The 21133-nt window shown below is 37.0% G+C and overlaps 4 protein-coding genes across 4 annotated transcripts; 3 read left to right on the forward strand and 1 right to left on the reverse strand.

Moving 5' to 3' along the window:
* The first annotated feature begins 57 nt into the window (after positions 1 to 57).
* LOC108822629 (serine/threonine-protein phosphatase BSL2) lies at positions 58 to 7288 on the forward strand. Its single transcript, XM_018595756.2, has 21 exons — positions 58 to 729; positions 1228 to 1288; positions 1396 to 1474; positions 1586 to 1665; positions 1757 to 1851; positions 1952 to 2051; positions 2133 to 2202; positions 2583 to 2684; positions 2761 to 2842; positions 3170 to 3349; positions 3690 to 3957; positions 4048 to 4282; positions 4429 to 4599; positions 5001 to 5239; positions 5339 to 5423; positions 5518 to 5616; positions 5688 to 5887; positions 5969 to 6044; positions 6234 to 6369; positions 6460 to 6590; positions 6686 to 7288. The coding sequence occupies exons 1-21, from the start codon at positions 315 to 317 to the stop codon at positions 6770 to 6772; spliced, it is 2991 nt and encodes a 996-aa protein (XP_018451258.1). The 5' UTR covers positions 58 to 314; the 3' UTR covers positions 6773 to 7288.
* An 819-nt stretch (positions 7289 to 8107) lies between these two features.
* On the forward strand, positions 8108 to 10805 carry LOC108821082 (aluminum-activated malate transporter 1-like). The gene is made up of 6 exons (XM_018594131.2): positions 8108 to 8387; positions 8509 to 8649; positions 8764 to 9036; positions 9441 to 9562; positions 9731 to 9874; positions 10102 to 10805. The coding sequence occupies exons 1-6, from the start codon at positions 8177 to 8179 to the stop codon at positions 10624 to 10626; spliced, it is 1416 nt and encodes a 471-aa protein (XP_018449633.1). The 5' UTR covers positions 8108 to 8176; the 3' UTR covers positions 10627 to 10805.
* Positions 10806 to 12924: 2119 nt separating this feature from the next.
* On the forward strand, positions 12925 to 15654 carry LOC108821276 (aluminum-activated malate transporter 2-like). The gene is made up of 6 exons (XM_018594324.2): positions 12925 to 13192; positions 13294 to 13434; positions 13781 to 14053; positions 14250 to 14371; positions 14469 to 14612; positions 14952 to 15654. Exons 1-6 carry the CDS (start codon positions 12979 to 12981, stop codon positions 15588 to 15590), a joined length of 1533 nt encoding a protein of 510 aa, XP_018449826.1. The 5' UTR covers positions 12925 to 12978; the 3' UTR covers positions 15591 to 15654.
* Positions 15655 to 17628: 1974 nt separating this feature from the next.
* Positions 17629 to 20765, reverse strand: LOC108818736 (calreticulin-3). Its single transcript, XM_018591660.2, has 15 exons — positions 20662 to 20765; positions 20434 to 20575; positions 20242 to 20349; positions 19895 to 20087; positions 19558 to 19816; positions 19409 to 19465; positions 19262 to 19309; positions 19028 to 19114; positions 18892 to 18949; positions 18723 to 18790; positions 18467 to 18562; positions 18308 to 18364; positions 18132 to 18218; positions 17999 to 18031; positions 17629 to 17893 (listed from the first exon to the last, which is right to left on the reverse strand). The coding sequence occupies exons 1-15, from the start codon at positions 20710 to 20712 to the stop codon at positions 17882 to 17884; spliced, it is 1356 nt and encodes a 451-aa protein (XP_018447162.1). The 5' UTR covers positions 20713 to 20765; the 3' UTR covers positions 17629 to 17881.
* Between the last annotated feature and the right edge of the window lie 368 nt (positions 20766 to 21133).

Raw genomic sequence — 21133 nt, forward strand, 5'->3', positions numbered from 1 at the left:
AATGGTTAAATAACTGGAGTGGATCTCGTATATATTCGGTCTCTCTCTCTCTCGATAAAAAAATAAAAATAAAAGTGGGACGAATGTCTGCTGCTTCGTTGTAATTTCCCAGGGAAATAACTGTTTCTGTTTACAAGGCGGAAGCTCGACGATCTGAACAGGGGGAGAAGAAGCTAGGGTTTCCATTTTTACCAGTGAAACAGAGAGATGCTTCTAATCAGAGATTCGTTTCTCTCCGAATTGTAGCTGGATCGGTCCTCCCTAAATTAAATTAGGTTTTACTTTTTTTCGAAGCTTTGAGATTTGATAAAATAATGGACGAAGATTCGTCTATGGTGCCCGAGCACGATCACGATCAGGACTCTCACAGCCACCACGACGAGGAAGCGCAATCTCCCGATGGCGGATCGATGCCTGCCTTTTCGAGTCCCGAACCGACGGAAGCTGTGGGAGGACAAGAGCAGTCGCAGGCGCAGGCGGCGGCGCAAGTCGTCGCTGGTCCGAGGTGCGCGCCGCCGTATTCGGTCGTCGATGCGTTGATGGATAAGAAGGAGGACGGGCCTGGACCTAGGTGCGGCCACACGCTGACGGCGGTTCCGGCGGTTGGAGAGGAGGGGACGCCTGGTTATATTGGTCCTCGTCTTGTGCTGTTTGGTGGCGCTACGGCGCTTGAGGGTAATTCTGGTGGCACCGGGACTCCCACTTCAGCAGCTCCAAGTGCTGGCATTCGTGAGTTTCTAGTTTTTATTATTTTTAAGAAAAAGTTTTAGTTTTTTTATGATCACTCCAAATGGCTTAGCTAATTCCGCTAGAGGTCACGTGGCTCTTCACGTGGATCTTCATTGGTTATTTGCTTGTAACTTTGTCTCGGTTGGGAAAACTTTGGTGATTCTTGCTTCGGTTCTGTTAACTTAGCTGTTGGTAAAGTAGCTCTCTGCAGTTTCACGCTATTCTTTAGGATCATACCTTTAAAAATAATTATGCGAGTTCCAAGATCTCGTTATCTACCTTAAAGTTGTAACCTTTTTTCATGTGAGATTGGCTGATCCAATAACTAGGTGTAGTAGCTGGACATAACGTTGGCTTTAGGATATTAATTAGCATTATCTTGGATCTATTATTCCATTAGTTCGCTAATAGATTCTACGTTCTAGCTCTTGCTGTTTCTTTTAGTTTCCTAGAATTGCCCGGTTGTAGTAAATGATTAGGGTGTTCTTTGCTGCGCAGGGCTAGCTGGAGCAACTGCCGATGTTCATTGTTATGATGTTCTTTCTAATAAGTGGACTAGGTGAGCATGAAATGTGTATTTTCTTTTCCTGTATATGTAACTGTATGAGATCCTGCCCTTTTTATAAGTGGGGGTACTAGTTAATATCTGATGAAATGAGGATACAGGCTTACACCATTTGGAGAACCACCAACCCCAAGAGCCGCACATGTCGCAACTGCAGTGGGAACCATGGTAGTTATTCAGGTAGGGGAAAACAATGCTATTATATTATGTGAATTATTTACGCTTTATCAATTCGAAATGATCATTTCCAGTCAGCTTTGAAAGTGCTTATTGATTCTCTCTCTGGTGCAGGGTGGAATTGGTCCTGCTGGTTTATCGGCTGAAGACCTTCACGTTCTTGATCTCACTCAACAACGGCCACGATGGCATAGGTGTGAAAAATATTCCCGCCACTAGTCGCTGCTCGGTTTCGAGTTCCTTTTACTAGGTTGTGTCTTGATATAGGCTATGTTCTCTATCCAGGGTTGTTGTTCAGGGTCCTGGACCAGGACCGCGTTATGGACATGTCATGGCACTTGTGGGACAAAGATATCTCATGGCGATTGGTGGAAATGATGGTATGCAGTTTCCCATGTTGGCTTATTCTCAGTATTTTATGTTGGACCATCATGTTATCCTTAAAGCTTCTCGTTTCTGAACACCTTTTTAAACCATTAGGAAAACGTCCTCTCGCTGATGTATGGGCCTTGGATACTGCCGCCAAGCCTTATGAATGGCGTAAGCTGGAACCCGAAGGAGAAGGTCCACCTCCCTGCATGTAAGTTGGATTATACTCCTTGATAATTGCTCTCTTTCAACTCTAGTAATATTGTTTTTGCTATTTGTACATTATACTTAGGTATGCAACTGCAAGTGCGCGTTCCGATGGTCTTCTTCTGCTCTGTGGTGGAAGGGATGCCAATAGTGTGGTAAGTGGCAGAGTTTCTTTACAATCATGTTCAATTGCCTCTCTGAAAACAGACACGGACCCACTGATAGAGATGACATGATTTTAGAATCCGGCTTCTGCTTTGTTGTGTCATATGAGTGGGACCATGCGAGTTAGTCCATTGTTGTAGAGGTTGTGGTTCTTCACAGTCCAACTTGAAAAGTGTGATATTTACAAATTTACTTACGGTAGAATGAACAGCAGATGAGGATGTTTGTCATAAAGAAATGATATTACCAATTAGTATTCATGACCATTATTATGAAAAGTTGTCATTGTAGAGTGAAATTTGAAACTGTGGACTGTATTGGTCTTGAATGCTTGATTGAGGGCTAAATATTTGTTCTTTTGAATTGATAGCCTCTGGCTAGTGCATATGGACTTGCTAAGCACAGAGATGGACGTTGGGAATGGGCCATAGCTCCTGGTGTCTCACCATCTGCTAGATATCAGCATGCAGCAGTATTAATACTTCTCCCTCTTTGGTTCTCTTATCTGGCCTCATCAGAATAATTAAACTGCGTGATGTATTATTTAGGTCTTTGTAAATGCAAGACTCCATGTATCCGGTGGGGCACTTGGTGGTGGACGCATGGTTGAAGATTCATCCAGTGTTGCAGGTTAGAAAACAACGGGAAGCAACTTGATTATCTGATCAGATGTTTGTGCTGTTGGATTGTCGTACTTAGTTTCCTTGATAATAGGTGCACCATTTTTAGTCTTCTGTAGGCCATTGTTGAAATGTGTCATCATGTATAGACGAAAGCTGTATAGAGAACATGCTGTTCTTTTTTACCAATCGAGGTGGATCTAGCCATAAAATTATCACTGAAGCATTTTAGCCATTGTTAAGTGTGTTTCATTTCTAGATGAGATACATAATTAATAGTATGTACACTGAGTGAATCTACAGTTCTCTGATTATTTCATCTATTGTCTTTGTACAGTACTGGATACTGCCGCAGGTGTATGGTGTGATACGAAGTCCGTTGTTACTAGTCCGCGAACTGGCAGGTACAGTGCCGATGCAGCTGGTGGTGATGCTTCTGTTGAGCTCACTAGGCGTTGTAGACATGCTGCTGCTGCAGTCGGTGATTTGATATTTATCTATGGCGGTTTACGTGGAGGTAAGAAAAGACTTATGCCAATGTACCTAAATATTTCTGATACAGACCACCATTGTTAGATTTCACAGTTTCCTCTGCATGCTTCTCCATGAGGAACTAATTCTGTGATTGGATTGGTCACTGAGTGGGACATAGTATATATCGAAAGGCTGGTTTGTGACACTGTAGAGTTGCACTTGCTTAACTACGGCTTTTTAAAATTGGGGTTCAAATCTAAGAGATAATATTAATTTTGGATTTCTCCTAGAGCTAGTTCTCTCCATCTTGTAATCAGTTTGCACCTGTTCAAATTGCAAAGATGGCATCACAACGGCTTAACTATATATTGGTGATACTTCAGGGGTGTTACTCGATGGCCTTTTAGTTGCTGAGGACCTTGCCGCTGCGGAAACAACATATGCTGCTTCCCATGCTGCTGCTGCTGCGGCAACAAATTCGGGACCAGGTCGGTTACCTGGAAGGTATGGTTTTTCAGACGAAAGGAATAGGGAGTTATCTGATTCAGCCGCTGACGGCGCTGTTGTGCTGGAAAGCCCCGTTGCACCCCCTGTAAATGGTGATCTGCATAATGATATAAGCTCTGAAAATGCAATCAATCCAGGAATTAGGTTAGCCAACTTCCTTAACTACTGATTTATCTTGTGCTGTTTGGTAAAACAGTGATGCATATATGACGAGTATCCAACACAACGTTGTAGGAGAACGAGCAAGGGTGTGGAGTATCTTGTTGAAGCATCAGCGGCAGAAGCTGAGGCGATCAGTGCTACGTTGGCTGCTGCAAAGGCACGACAAGTCAATGGTGAAGTTGAGCTCCCAGATAGGGATGGTGGTGGAGAGGCTTCACCTAGTGGGACACCTACATTTTCGCTAATGAAGCCAGATTCCATGGGATCAATCGGTACTCCTGCAGGGATTCGTCTTCACCATAGAGCCGTGAGTGCCACACTTGTTGTCTTCAATAGTATATAAAGTCTTGTAATATATTTCGAACACCATGTTCTTCATTTATAAGTATTTCTTGCCCCAGAGTCAGCATTAACGCATTTTTGGTTTATAATGTTTCTGCCGCTTGTTATTAGGTGGTGGTAGCTGCAGAAACTGGTGGCGCCTTGGGTGGAATGGCTAGACAGTTTTCTATTGATCAGTTTGAAAATGAGGGACGACGTGTCAGTTATGGGACACCAGAAAGTGCAACTGCAGCAAGGAAACTACTAGATCGACAAATGTCAATCAGTAGTGTTCCTAAGAAGGTAAAAAAAATTGGTTTTCCACACGACGTACTGCAATAGAATCTTATGATCCTAAATGTGTATTTGAGAAAACAGTAACACACTTGGTAAAATTTATGAAAAAAAGGGTTCGATTGTGAAATATTATACTCTACGATGATTTCTTGCTGTGACATTGATTGATCGTTTGGTTGCAATGATAAAAATCGAATGTATCGTCAAATGCAATTGTAAGAGTATATTATCTCATTGTTTGCTTTAGTGCTAACTCACTGGTGAAAGTCCTTGCATTCTATTTTGTTTAATTGGGAATTGGTTGCCTAAAGTCGAAAGATTCACTTTATAATTGGGAATTTGAAGGTTTCTAATTAACTATTTTTAAGAGGCTTCTAATGAGGTTTTTCTTAACTATGTGGTAATAGGTTATAGCTCATCTTCTAAAGCCTCGTGGGTGGAAGCCTCCAGTTCGACGCCAGTTTTTCCTAGATTGCAATGAAATAGCTGATCTTTGTGATAGTGCAGAACGTATCTTCTCAAATGAACCAACTGTATTACAACTTAAAGCTCCTATCAAAATATTTGGTGATCTGCATGGACAGTTTGGGGATCTTATGCGCCTTTTTGATGAATATGGTTCACCATCTACAGCTGGAGACATATCGTAAGTGCACCGCTAAAGATTCTGACGTCCATAGGCCGCTACTTCTTTTAATTTTGCTATTTTTCTGGAACATTACTCATTCTGTTGTATAATTGTCAGATACATAGACTACCTCTTCTTAGGGGACTATGTTGATCGAGGTCAACACAGTCTAGAAACAATCTCCCTTCTGCTTGCATTAAAGGTAGTTCTAAGCGTATTGTGTTAGTGTTGACTTGATGCGGATGTTCTAGTTGCTTTACCATAGAGGGTTTGACATTATACTGTCATTGCTGCAGGTTGAGTACCAGCATAACGTACACTTAATTCGGGGAAACCATGAAGCTGCTGATATCAATGCTCTTTTTGGCTTTCGAATAGAGTGTATTGAACGAATGGTAATGTATAATGCTTCTGCCTCTTGTTTCCATTCCATGTTTAGTTGCCTCACGCTGTGGTTGCTTTTCAGGGTGAACGTGATGGAATCTGGGTGTGGCACCGAATAAACCGTTTATTTAATTGGCTACCGCTTGCTGCATCGATTGAGAAGAAAATTTTATGTATGCATGGGGGTATTGGTCGTTCTATAAATCATGTGGAGCAGATAGAGAGTATTCAACGTCCAATTACAATGGAAGCTGGCTCCATTGTGCTCATGGATTTATTATGGTCAGTCTAGGTCTTCTATATGTTGTTCTGGTTAATTCTGTGGTCGAAGTCTTACAAGTTTGTTCATTTGGAATTCATTAGGTCGGATCCGACTGAAAATGACAGCGTGGAAGGTTTAAGGCCCAATGCTAGAGGACCTGGATTGGTTACTTTTGGGGTGAGTAAATTTCTCTTGTTTCAAATTTATAAGTCGTCTGAATTCTGCTTCTCCTCCGTTCATAAGATCTGCTCCCTGTAATATAATCTTATTTTTTGCTCCCAGTAACTTACCATAAGAAGAGGTGTTAATTGCTTTTGCATTTCCTTTTTACCTGTTCTGTTATTGACCATGACTTGTACAATGCAGCCTGACCGTGTCATGGAGTTCTGCAACAACAATGATCTTCAATTAATCGTACGTGCACACGAATGCGTGATGGATGGGTTTGAGCGTTTTGCTCAGGGGCATTTGATAACTCTCTTTTCCGCTACAAACTATTGTGGTACGTGCATAGACTCATTAGCGCTATAATCTGATCAGATAGCTTGACGTTGTTATATTTGTTTGGTTAATAACCTTACACCAAACTCAGGTACTGCAAACAATGCTGGGGCCATCTTGGTATTGGGGAGAGATCTTGTAGTGGTCCCGAAGCTCATTCATCCGTTACCTCCAGCACTTTCATCAACTGAAGCTTCACATCCAGATGACACATGGATGCAGGTTGCTATTGCTTCAGTTCATTAGTGAAATCTTAAGTACATAAATAGTTTGACATGAAAAATTGGTACTTAGTTTGGTGTATTGGCATTTTGCAGGAGCTGAACGCAAATAGGCCAGCGACACCAACTAGAGGACGTCCACAAGCTCCAAATGACAAAGGAGGCTCTCTGGCTTGGATGTAAGATAGACGAAAGAGGCACGGCACTCGTGCACATACGTACCGCAGCCACACACTTTGTAACATCGGCCTCCTGGTGTTCCTCTTGTTTGTGTACAGAAAAGATGAGCGAAAAGCGAGAAACGATGAGGGTCTGTCTTGAGATATCAGGGGGTTGTTGTAAAATTGAGATGCCGTAAAGGGTAGAGAAGTCAGTTTTGGTTGGTGGTTTAGTTGTGATTTGTAGAGTTCATTCGTTTGGGCTTTAGTTCTCTCTTTCAACTTTTATTCAGTCTGCTTTCTATGATATCTCGTTTTTTTTTCTTTCTCCAATGTATTACCTTCTAGTTTTGGTTTGTGGGGTATAGTTTCTTGGCGTGTGGGATATGAGTTTAATGGTCGCATATTTATCATCCGTATTAGGGGTGTTTTAGTTTGGGGATGGATGGTTTGCTGTCTTTTTTTAATTTATTATGTATCATATAGTCGTTGGGGCTCGTGTATCTTAACTTTATTCATTAAGCAGCTCATACTTTTGTAACGTTTGTGTTGATAACGTCATATTATCATATGATACCACAAAATTTCCTGGCTCCCTTGGGGTTATCTATGGTACCAAATTTTTGTTTGACCTTTTATGTGTGTGTGTAGCAGTGAGCTTGGACACTGTAGGCAGCAAGTAAGAATGGACGGAGACAAAAAAAAAAAAATTCACCCTCTTGAGAGACCAATCAATCTGATTAGACGAGTAAATATCAAGTGTTGTAGCTGTGCAAATATAATCTTGTGACCCTTGAATAGTTGTAGTAGCCAATGTTTCAAAATATCGGTAGGTATGCGTTAGGTGATTAGTACCTAGGTGTCTTCTAAAACAATTTTCTAATAATTGTTTCGTTTATAACCAGACTTGTGGTGTACTGCACTGCTAAAGTTAAAGCTTAATGCACCGAAGAAAAGGGGTGAGAGCTCAATTCTAATAGCATTCATCAACGTGTTTCGATGAGCTATATTAATCTTCTCTCATTCGTTCACCAAATATTTCATACACTGTGTACTATTACACAAGTATAATATAATTATAATTAATGACTACCTGCTCTCTAACTAATCCAGCTCAACATAATAAACTTACGTTTCACTGAGGTAGGGCTTAACTAGTACCCAACCAACTAGACCAGGTTCCATATGGTTAATTTAATAATATTATTATTTCATTAAAATATCATAAAACGTTCAAAGTTCGTGCCGCACCGCACTATGAGTCTTTTTAATAATAATAAGATAACATTTTCACGAGTCCCGGACATTGGACAAGAGTCTCTTACGCTATGTATATATAAATAAACATCGAACCATGTATACAAAACAAGTCATCTCTCTATTTCCTTATCTCTTCCTGGTTGAAGGTGAGTGATCATAAAAAGGTGTAATGGAGAAACTGAGAGAGATAGTGAGAGAAGGAAGAAGAGTAGGAGAAGAAGATCCGAGAAGAATAGTTCATTCTTTCAAAGTAGGGGTTGCTCTTGTTTTGGTCTCTTCTTTCTATTATTACCAACCTTTCGGTCCTTTTACCGATTACTTTGGTATCAATGCAATGTGGGCTATCATGACCGTCGTCGTTGTCTTCGAATTCTCCGTAGGTTCGTCATGTAACCAGAATCAACTACTTTATTCCTAGCTAGCTAGCATTTTGATATTTTTAATAACTAAAAGGAAATATTAAAATGGGTATCTATTAACTTTGTTTTGGTGTGTACATAGGGGCCACACTTAGTAAAGGAATAAATAGAGGAGTGGCAACATTTGTAGCAGGAGGACTAGCACTTGGAGCTCATCAGCTAGCAAGTTTGTCTGGTCGAACAATAGAGCCTATTCTTCTAACTACCTTTGTGTTTGCAACAGGTAACCTTACGTAACGCTTACATATTTGCATGCACACATTTTCTATTTACCAAGTAACGGTGATATATTATTAGCCTTTTGATGTAACAAAAAAAGGGTGATATATATGTGCAGCTGCCTTAGCAACGTTCGTGAGGTTCTTCCCAAGGGTGAAGGCGACATTCGATTATGGGATGTTGATATTCATATTGACGTTCTCACTGATATGCTTGTCCGGGTTTAGAGACGAAGAGATATTGGATTTGGCGGAGAGCAGACTATCAACAGTGTTGGTTGGAGGAGTCAGTTCTGTGCTTATCTCTATCTTTGTCTGTCCTGTCTGGGCTGGACAAGACCTTCATTCTCTTCTTGTCTCCAACTTGGACACAGTCTCCCACTTCCTTCAAGGTTAATTTGTTTTGTTGATATGGTATTTTTAGAACACTCTTAGAGCACCACCCTCAATGGAGATTTATAACCCGGGGTTCTAAAAATACACACATATACATACATATATATATGTATTTTAGAACTCCGAGCTAGGGATATCTTATACTCCATCCCTTCAAATGTTTTACAAAAATTTGCTACTTTTAACTTTATCAGATGTTTTTTTGGTGTAATTTATCAAAAGTTGTGAATCCATTGTATTTTAAATGTTTTTATATATAATTAAATGAATCAATTTTAAACTAAATTAGCTTTGTTTTTTTGAACTTAATTAAACTAAATTAGGTTTGTTTTGTTGAGAATTGTGATACTTTTGAGAATTCTCTTATATACATACTTATTTACAAGTGGGAATTTGGCAGAGTTTGGGGATGAATATTTTGGAGCCAGAGAGAATGGGGACATCAAAGTGGTTGAGAAGAGGAGAAGGAATCTTGAGATGTATAAGAGTGTTCTTAACTCAAAAAGTGATGAAGATGCTTTGGTGTGTACTCGTTCTCTCTTACTCTTCTTGATTCACATGTATACCACCATTTTTGAACTAGTGGATTCTGTATTGATGATGATATATTAAATTCTATATTGATTTTTTTTTTTTTGCTTAAGCTTTGTATTCTGTATTGATATTGACATATTGTTACATTGTATTTAGGCTAAACTCGCGATATGGGAACCTCCTCACGGAAAATTTAGATTTAGGCATCCATGGAAACAATATCTTGACGTGGCTGCATTACTCAGGCAATGTGCCCACCGGATTGATGCCTTAAATTCATACATCAACTCAGATTTTCAGGTATTGTTTTTTTTCTACAACTTTGTTAGATATTTGCATATATAATAATGAAATAAAGATATACGTATTATTTGTAAAATAAATCACAAATGCAAACACAAAGAGAAGAAAAAAATATTGAAATTCTTACTGTATGTTGATATACAATAGTTTATGTGGATGTTGGACACAGTCTCCCACTTCCTTCTAAGTCTTTAGTTTATTTGTAATCTCATATTTTCTGCTAGATCCCAATCGACATAAAGAAGAAGTTAGAAGAACCGTTTAGAAGAATGAGCTTGGAATCAGGAAAAGCAATAAGAGAAGCGTCAATTTCATTAAAGAAAATGATGAAATCATCTTCTTATGATATCCATATCATAAACTCACAGTCTGCATGCAAAGTTCTTTCCACATTACTCAAATCAGGCATCTTGAATGATGTTGAGCCTCTTCAAATGGTTTCATTGCTGACGACGGTCTCACTACTAAACGATATTGTCAATATAACCGAGAAGATCTCAGAATCTGTAAGAGAGCTTGCATCTGCTGCAAGATTCAAGAACAAGATGAATTCATCTTCGAAGCCGACCGAACCGACCGTGTCACTCAAGAAGTCGGATTCTGGAAGAATTGGTTGTGCCATGCCAATTAATCCTCGTGATGGTGATCATGTTGTCACGATCTTATTAAGTGATGATGATCATGATGATTATGATGATGATACATCGTCAAACAATGCTGATGATGATACAATCAATGAAAAAACTTAAAACGGTGGAATACATGTACATCCAGTTGCGTACATGGGGTCGGGATGCCAGAACATTCATTGGGTGTTCGTACACTTCATATTTGATGTACTTAATTATATACTATTCATGTATTGTTTTGTTTTGAACTATTTGATCACACTTTTTTCAATAATAAAGTCTTGGTTTTCATTTTCTCATGCGTTTGCTCTTTAATGGCATTTTACATCTGAGTGATTTCAAAGCTAAAAAACCTGGCAAGTTTATTGATAGATCAGTCACTAGATTTATCTTGAGGTTAGCTTTGAAGAGAAAAGGGTGACAAACACAAATCATATTCGTAGGGATGATCATGAATAAAGACACATCTAAGACCAAACATATTAAAAATTCTTGTAAAACAAAAATCATGTGTTGTACGATCTAAAGCGTGTCCTTTATTAAGTTGAGACTATCATATATATACATGATATTATAGTTATCCTAATAAAGAGATAAACACCAATATATAAGAGATAATGACAATGATATATGTCGATCATATATTTTCGGATCACAACACTCCCCCTTGTAGCTAGGGTTTCACAGAGCAAACGTGCTGATAACGTGTGTTGTACGATCTAAAGCATGTCCTTTATTAAGTTGAGACTATCATATATATACATGATATTATAGTTATCCTAATAAAGAGATAAACACCAATGTATAAGAGATAATGACAATGATATATATCGATCATATATTCTCGGATCACAACAAATCATCAATTTTTTTAAAAAAACAAAAAAAAAACCATCTAATCACTTTATGGCCTATTCGAAATTCGGTTTATAGCCTAAGAAAAATTTGATAAGGCCTTAATATCCACTAAGATTCTAGGAACAATTAATAATATTCAAAATTACATACAAAATGCCAATTTCACATATAAAATGTGATCAAGACTCATTTTCCAAAACAAATACTTCAGCTGAAAAAATTATTCTTAACTGTTAATGCAACTTACTCTTATTTTAACTGAAATAAAAAAAATAGTCTAGGTCAAAACGAAAAAAAATGAAATAGAAATATTAAAAAAGGTGGCGTTCGATTGGGGTAATGGGCTAGGCTCTCGGTGCAAAAGGGGCACATCCGCCTTCTACTTACGCGTTCTAACCATGTTCTCTTAACTTTTTAATTTAATGTTACTTTTTTGTAAACTTAATTTATTAGTACTTGGAACAATGTCGATACATTAATCTCATAGTCTATATACGTTGTTTTTAGCTAAGAAACAGAGAATACTGGTGGATATGGTCATTATACACAAATTAAACAATTAGACAAGTGGTGAAACAAGCCAAGATATGTCTAAAATTGGTGAAGTAATACATGCGTGAGTTAATTCTCCGAGACTCCGAGTATCATATGTAATTGAGCAAATGGACTGAAAATTCCTGGCTTTAAAAGGTGGAAAACGATAGGGAAAATGACAATATGACTATCTTTCTATTTTGGAGTTTGTCATGAATCATGATTAGTCATGTCAATAACCCCAAAACCAAAACTACTAGAATGTTTATTTCACTATTTTTAAGTCTCTCCACAAATGTTCGTAATTGATAACAAGATTATATTGATTTGATAACACATTCGAAAAAGTTCTCCACTGTCTTATTGAATTTTTCATAAGACAATTGCATAAGTGAGTACATTTTACAACTATAATTCATGTGATATATTAATTATATTTGTAATTTTAGCACAGAAGTGAAATTTAGTGCAAGTACGTTCTACCTATTTTAACCAATTTTGATGGAAACCTTATTATACATTACGTACTTTATTTAAAGATTTTTTTTTCATTATATCTTTTAATTTCTATTAAATGAAGTTAAAAATGAAAGAATTATAAATTACAAATTTAAAACTAAATAAACAGTTTTGTTGATAGTTATTTTGATATACACATACCAACTTTTAAATAGTTAGATATCAAATGTGGAAAGCACTAATTATTTACATAAAGAATTTCTTTTGTACATGAACCTTCATAGGAAATTTCCGAAACAAATTAACAATGAAAAATAAAGCTTGCTAGTTACTAATGGCTCTGCTTTTTAAACATCGAATAAAATCAGCAACAAAATAAAATTTGTTCACGTAAGTACTATCTGCCTCTAATTAATAATACCCTTGTCTCTGATTAATATAATATTTCATTTTCAATTTGTTTATCATTTCACGAGTCCGGTCCTACACAAGAATCTCATTGCTCAGCTCTCTATAAATAAAATCCATGCATCGAGAGAAAACAGCATGTCATCTTATACTTCTTTCTCTCCTTCTGGAAGTATTTAAGAGAATCAAAATCACTTAAGAGTTGAGTGATCAATGAAAGGTGCAATGGAAAAAGTGAGAGAGATATGGAGAGAAGGGAGGAGAGTAGGAAAAGAAGACCCAAGAAGAATAGTTCATGCTTTCAAAGTGGGACTTGCTCTTGCTTTGGTCTCTTCCTTCTACTATTATCAACCTCTCTACGATAACTTTGGTGTCAATGCAATGTGGGCTGTCATGACCGTAGTTGTTGTCTTTGAATTTTCCGTAGGTCAGTCCGACATGTGATCAGAATCAGTCACTTTCTGATATTTGAATATGTCTGATATTTACGGACTAAGTAGATTTAACATTGATTTGGTGTGTAAATAGGTGCAACACTTGGGAAAGGAATAAATAGAGCAGTGGCAACATTAGTAGCTGGAGGACTAGGAGTTGGAGCTCATCACCTAGCAAGTTTGTCCGGTCCAACGATAGAACCTATTCTTCTCGCCATCTTTGTCTTTGTGCAAGGTAACCATGATAACACTCATAAATTTTTAGATTACCAAGACAATTCAAAATCAGGCACATATAATCACCTCGGGTATTATGTCCAGAACATTGGAACTCGAACTCGATACTATGAAGCAGGTCGGATCTGGAGCATAGGCAAAAGAATCAGTCGCCTAGGATATCACAAATTTATTTAACTATTTTAGTTGTACATGTATGTAGATATTATAAAAAAAATATGAAGAATAAAAAGGCACTAAATTTTATTTGAACGTTCGTAATTAATGAAAATTTTAAAAATGTTAGATGGGCACTGTTTCCATGACTAATGCATGGTAATTATATTATATGTGTGTGTGTACAGCTGCGTTATCGACGTTCGTGAGGTTCTTCCCGCGGGTGAAGGCAAGATACGATTATGGGATATTGATATTCATATTGACGTTCTCACTGATATCAGTGTCGGGGTTTAGAGAGGACGAGATATTGGATTTGGCGCACAAGAGACTATCGACAGTGATAATGGGAGGAGTCAGTTGCGTCCTTATCTCTATCTTTATATGTCCTGTCTGGGCTGGACAAGACCTTCACTCTCTTCTTGCCTCCAATTTCGACACACTCTCCCACTTCCTTGAAGGTTTTTTCCCTAACTTAGTTATGGTTCATTATGTGTAATACCTCACTATACTTCCCCACAAAAAATGCTTTTACGAAATCTTCTTAAAAATGTTCCAAGATATTTACAAAAGATTGGTATTGCTTTTTATAAAAAGGTAAATAAATATTGTGGTAATTTTGAGAATAAATGAAATAAAAATGTTGGAAATTGGCAGAATTTGGGGAGGAATATTTTGAAGCGACACATGATGGGGACGTCAAGGAGGTGGAGAAGAAGAGAAGGAATCTTCAAAGATATAAAAGTGTTCTCAACTCAAAAAGCAATGAAGAAGCTTTGGTGTGTAGTTTACTCTTTCTTTACCTTCTTGATTCACTATTATAATTATACCATTTTTTGCAGTATTGATGGTTTATTGCTAATTGTGTTTAATTAGGCTAATTTTGCAAAATGGGAACCCCGTCACGGCCAGTTTAGATTTAGGCATCCATGGAAACAATACCTTGCCGTGGCTGCATTACTCCGGCAGTGTGCCTACCGGATTGATGCCTTGAATTCATACATCAACTCAGATTTTCAGGTATTATTTCAAATTTGTATGTAGCATAATATTTGAATAGTAAACATTAATTGAGTAAAATATATATATATGTGTGTGTGTGTAGTTGTAATCTTATAAATTTATTTACATGGAAGTATAATCACAAATGCAACACAAAAGCATACTGCTATACTTACTATATGTTTTATATATCTCGTCAATGTTTTATATGGATGCTTTCTTTGATAAAGGTATTTAATGAATAATGTTTGTATATAATATTATGCATAATCTATGTTCTTTTTTTGGTAAAAATGCATAATATATATTCCTTTTAGGTTTTAATCACTTATTTGTTGTATCTTCTTTTTCTATTAGGTTCCGATGGACATAAAAAGGAAACTAGAAGAACCGTTAAGAAAAATGAGCTCGGAGTCGGGAAAATCAATGAAAGAAGCGTCAATTTCATTAAAGAAAATGAGAAAATCATCATCTTCTGATATTCATGTCTTAAACTCACAATCTGCCTGCAAAGCACTTTCTACTTTACTCAAATCAGGCATATTGAACGATGTTGAGCCTCTACAAATGATCGCTCTAACGACCACAATCTCTCTGCTCATAGATATTGTTAACTTAACTGAAAAGATATCAGAAGCCTTTCTTGAACTCGAATCCGCTGCAAGATTTAAGAACAAGAAGAAGTCGACCGTGTCATCCGAGAAGTCAGGAACTGTAAGCACTGCTCGTGCCATACAAATCAAATCTCATGATGATGATCATCATGTTGTCACAATCTTATGTGATGATGATATATCAACCACTGTTGAACAATCACGTGGAGAGAATTCAGTGGACTCTTGTCACCATGTCGCCATAAAGATTGATGATGATGATTCAGTCCATGAAAAACATGAAGATGGTGAAATACATGTACATGCGAGTTGTGTATCATATGGTCAGACTAATGCTAGTGATATTTTAGATAGTGGTAATGAGAGAAATAGTAGTAACTAACTATTTATTTATAGGCTTGGTGGATATTATTAAATAAAGTTATTTTGAACAATAGTTCTTTGTGGATCTAGCCTAACTCGACCGTGTTTTATTTTAATTTTATGTCTTTTTCAACTAAGTTTCAGTAAAAGTAAAATGTGCCTCTTGATAATAAATACATGTAATATATAATGGTAAAATGATCATGAACTATCATAAATACGTGTTCAATAATTAAAATTAAAAATTTTACAAATTCATGTTTTGTAGAGTTATATAGTTTTCGCACTCGACGTATCAAACTAATTCACCTCCTCCATATATAGTATGTTCCCGTAATCTGTGAACAGTTCTGGAAGATGGGTCTCACTAGTAAGAACTAGTGAGACTCATTTTGAGGTTAAGCTTTGAAGACGATTAGACGAAATAGATGAAGCGAAGAAGTTGATAACAGAATATTCCCAACCAATAAAAATATTACAGACATTTTTTTAAATATTACAGACATTGATTACAGATTGTTATATATATTCAAGTTGTAAAACAAATAAAAGATATGCAAGTCAAGTAATCACAAAAAGTGTTCAGTGTGGCCCTAATATGGCAGATACGAATATCCGAAAAGAAAAAGGTAGAATCCTTCTTGCAATAGATTATGAATATTCGATTCAATACGAAAAAATATTTAATTAATTAAACAGATATTGTGTACGATAAATTGATTGATGAGTGTTAATGCGATGTGTCATTATTAAACCCTAAGAAAATGTTAAAGGAGGGTCATGTCCTCGTAAACTCACGGGCTCGTGCTGGTTTGTCTATTGCCTTTTTAATTATTTTTCCAACAGCTTTTTCAAACCTCTTCAACAAAATGGCGGGCAAGTTAAAGTGGAGAGTAAGTTAATAAGTATTAGGTATTTGTCTCCATTATTAAACTTTATATTTCTTTTTTAACCTTTGATTTTACATGGAGTTCCATCAACTCATTGGATCCATGTAGATTCCAAAGATACATTCACACCTTTTTTCCTATTATTTCATGTAACTTGTAATAATAGTTTCAACAATACAACATCCGAAACTCTACTTGAAAAAAATCTAATGTAGTCATTGGATTCCTATGGTGTGTTTTTCATATTACAAAAGCTCTCCCGAGCATCACCATCAGTGAACCTCCTTTGGGGTTCACAACTTTATTTTTTTTATTTTTTTTTATTTTTTTTTACTTTTTCATTTTTTTTTCTAAAAAAAAAACGACCATTAGAAGGCTACCACATGACGAATTCGTGACGACTCGGGTTCATCCCAACGAACTCCAACCAACCGAGTTCGTCACTGTTCATTATTTTAATAATTTTTTTTTTTGGGAAACGTGTGAACTCCTCCGTGAACCTTTGATGGGGATGCTCTTAATAGACAACTTAGTTTATCATTGACTACACTTATTAATCAAAAAAAGCTCTTCAGAGACTTTCTACAATTAGTCTTATATCAGTTGAATACTAATTACATTAGTTGATTAAGCAAAATCTCTTTTTTTATAAATGTTAAGGACGTTGCAGATTAAACAAACTACCAAAGAACAAACAAAATAAAATAAAAGTCTTAAGTGATAACGACTTTAATGCGTATCGAGTCAATTGATTTTTGTTTTTTTACTTGATAAAGTCTCCAACGATGTGATCTTACCCGTACATTTCAAGTTGGAAAAGTACACTTTTTAACATTTCTGCCCAACTTACACGCGTTTTTAAGTTTTTTTTTTTTTTTTTTGCCGTCTGATAACCAAATATTATTATGTTTACCATTCACTACTAGGGGACGGACACACGTAGATCATCAGTTACGTAGAATAACACCTGACGATTGTCATAAACGAAAAACAATATACAGTCCAGCCCAGTGAACTTTTTATCGGACCTTAAGGCCTTTTTATCTTGCTAAGCCTTTGTAACCCAAGGCCTTTTGTATTGTGATCCATAAACAGGGAACATTGCCAAATAGAGATCAAGGGTATGGTTTGAACTTTTGAAGAATGTTCAGCTTAGAGGCGACGTGGTACACTTAAGTTTCTGAATATCCAAAAAAACAGGTAACAGTGTTCATGCATGAATATGAATGAATACTAAGGGTTACATTTCAGACTCAAGAAAGGTTACAAATTAACAATCACACAAGACAAACAAATAGTTCCCAATGTTCTCTGTTTTTTTTCTTTTTTTTTTTCGATCAACCAATTCTCTGTATGTCTCTTATTTCCATCAATACTTGCTTTCATTGGTTTGTCACTTTGTAACGCCAACCACTGCGCCTTACAGCTCGTCCTACAAGAAGATCAGACTCGTAAGTCTTAACCATTTTCACAAATAAAGCTTCTTTCATGACCAAACCAAAAAACAGTTGAGAGATATAAGAAAAACACCACTTACATGGTAATCATCCATGTAATCACGTGGATTGGGCTGCAAGCAAAAAAACAAATTATTAAGTACCATTTCCAACACTCTTTCTTTGAAGAAGAAGAAACTAGTATAGAGAATTGATCAAAAATGTGGACTGTACCCGTTTGTAACGCCTCCTCCTGTCTCCATACCGGTGGTCCCTCTCCTTCCTTCTACGTTCCCCTTCTTCTCTTGCTTTCCGAGATTCCTGTAATTCACTCAAATTTTTGTATGGACAGACATGTTGGTGAGAGTAAAGAATAACACATACTAGAAGATTTGTAAAAAGAAACGAACCTCATCTTCTCTAGCTTTTCTTTCTTTCTCAGCTTCCGCAAATAACTCCTTCTCAGACTGGTGTGTGTATAGCAGATCAAATTTTCAATATTACTATACAAAATTCACACAGAAGCAGTAAAAAAAAAAGATAATCCAAAAGGCATGGAGAAGTCTTACCTCCCTGTGCTGATCAAAATAGTCATCCACCATGGTTCTTGCATATTGAGGGTCATCAGTGATCAAGATATTGTCAAATATTGAGCCAGCCTTCACCTGCCATTATTAACCATCAAATCAATCTCTCAATTCTACCTTCTTTCTGTTTTTTATGTTCCACTAAAATTTTGCAGTAACTATTATAAATAACTGTCTGGTGATAATGGAGTGAGTATTTAAAGTTAATAATATTAAAGAAAGATGTAGAACTTATTACCTGCCATACTTCAATGCCTATATATTTTATAGGCTTCAGAACATAAAGATCTGGATCATCTTCAAACTCTGTACGTAAAAAATAAAATAAAAAACAGAGAAGCTCAAAGCTTAGTATCAACAAGAAGTAATCTCAGCCCCAAAACGAAAAATTTACAGATTAAACATGCCTGGATTATCTATCCATGGGTTCTTCCATTTTCCCTTGTAGTTTGGGTTCTTGATTTTCTGCAGGACAATATATAATAATGTTTTCATAAAAAATGTCAAATGGTGTACCATTGTGATGGCTGTTGAATTCATTACCTTTGCTTTCCAAGGACCTTTGTACGCTGGATTTGGGATCTTAGGCGCTTCCCAGGCACCATTCTCTTCTTCGTCCCAGTCCTCAGGCTAGCAACAAGACATAAGAGAGCTTAACAACACTATCACAAGAGTTCCCAAAAACTAAAGGATCATAACTTAAAAGAATACTAGTACTAGTACAAATGCAAATCACTCAAAAGAGACCCACACACACACTTCAACAACAGTACATACCTCTTCAGCTTTCTGATCTTTAATTTCACGAGGGATTGAATCATAACCCTGTTTACAAAAAGAAAGGATGAACCAGTTTCCTAAATAACAAACTAAGATTTAAAAATATGAAAAAAAAATTGATACTGTGTTTATTAAACAAGTTACCTCGGGTTTGACATCATTAGGGTCATCAATATATTCTCTATCATCCCAGTCCACTGGCTGCAAAAAGAAACAGTAATCCATTTTTACTTATTATAAGTCATACTAATAGCTAATTAAGCTAAGTGTAAATACTAATCCAAGTTAGTTACCTTCTTTGCGTTTTTAACCTTAATCTTCCTGGGAGGAAGGATGTCCCAGTCTGTGTACATACTCCCGAACTCCCTCTCTTTGTTATCAACCAGGACGCTGTAAGAAGCATCAGGCCGCAAGATAAACGTGTAGAAATGGTTTAGTTTGTCTGTTTCACACTGCAGATCCTTTTTGATCGGATAGTTCTGTCCCTGGTATGAGAGTATAACGTGAAGCTTCTTCGTCTGCGTTCCGCATATATCTGGTCCAAACATTAGACTGCAGAAGCACTAATTAGAATCCCCCCAAAACAGAAGGCAACTTGACTAAGACTTTGCTGTATAGCCTTCACTAAACCTGTAAGGAGTGTCACCACCAAACTGCTTCTGGTTAACGTAGCCAGAGAGGAGCTTGATGTAAGCGCCACCGCATTCAATGTCCTGTTCGATTTTGACAGAGTACTGGACAACGAGAGTTCGGTTTTTGTTGCTGAACTCTTGAATCTTTGCAGAGATAGCATAATGCTTGGCATCGTTATAGGTCTGGATACCTAAAACACACAACAAGACGAAACTCCAAATCAACTTCAAAGATCAAAGCCAATCATATCATTGAAGCATGATCACAGGACAGGATATGAAAGCCACTAAAGATATCTCTCACTGATTCTTCAAACTCTAAAAAGGGTTGAGGAAAGGAGGTACCTTTATTGTCGGGATCGCCGGGCCATTTACCGGCGGTGTGCTTAAAGGTGCCAGCTTTGCCTTCGTTTCGTTTCCAATCAGATAAGACCCACCTGCTTTTCCATCCACCTGAACACACAAATCTTACTACTATATGTTAGTTGCAGAAAATCTAAAAATAGAAAGAGTGTTGTGTGATAACTAACACTTCACCTTCGAAATGCTCTTCAAAGAAGATCTCAGACAAAGCTAAGGGAGTTAGAGTGAGAAGACAGAAGAGGAAAGACTTGAGCTTGTTTTTTCGGGACAATCCCATGTCTGGAGAATCTCTCTCTCTCTCGCTCTCACTTATTCTCTGAGGGAAATTGTAAGTTCATTATAAGCACAGATAGGAGTGAGAAGAAGTTGACTCTGAGTCGTTTGGTATAATTACGATATTACCCTCGTTCTGGATTGTTCTTCCTCCTTTCGTGTTTTTACAAGTCGTCGCATGGTCTTCTGTGGAAATGTTCGAAGTCGTTTCTTCTAGCTGCGTAGGAGATGGGCCAAAAATGACCAACAATGGTCCCCAGTTCGTTTTAAATGCTATGTTTCGTATGCATTTACCTCTCTGTCGCCAGGCTACCTCATTATTGGGCCTAGTGTACTCATTTTTCACTTTTTGGCCCAAATATAGATATATTGGGCCTTTTCGGGCTTCATCATGCATCTGTATCTTAAACAATGCATATTGCATATCGATCGAACTAGTGGTTGTATGCACAGTTTCCTCGACGATCATTTGTTTCCCTGTCTCTCCAGATTTGTTAGAGAAAACTTGATTTTCTTTTAACATCCTTTATAAAGAAAATTTATCAAATATCTTTTTTAAATAAGATTATGCTAGTTGACAAAAAAAGAGATTATAATAGTT

The sequence above is a fragment of the Raphanus sativus genome, chromosome 8, assembly GCF_000801105.2.
Source record: "Raphanus sativus cultivar WK10039 chromosome 8, ASM80110v3, whole genome shotgun sequence".
Taxonomy (NCBI): domain Eukaryota; kingdom Viridiplantae; phylum Streptophyta; class Magnoliopsida; order Brassicales; family Brassicaceae; genus Raphanus; species Raphanus sativus.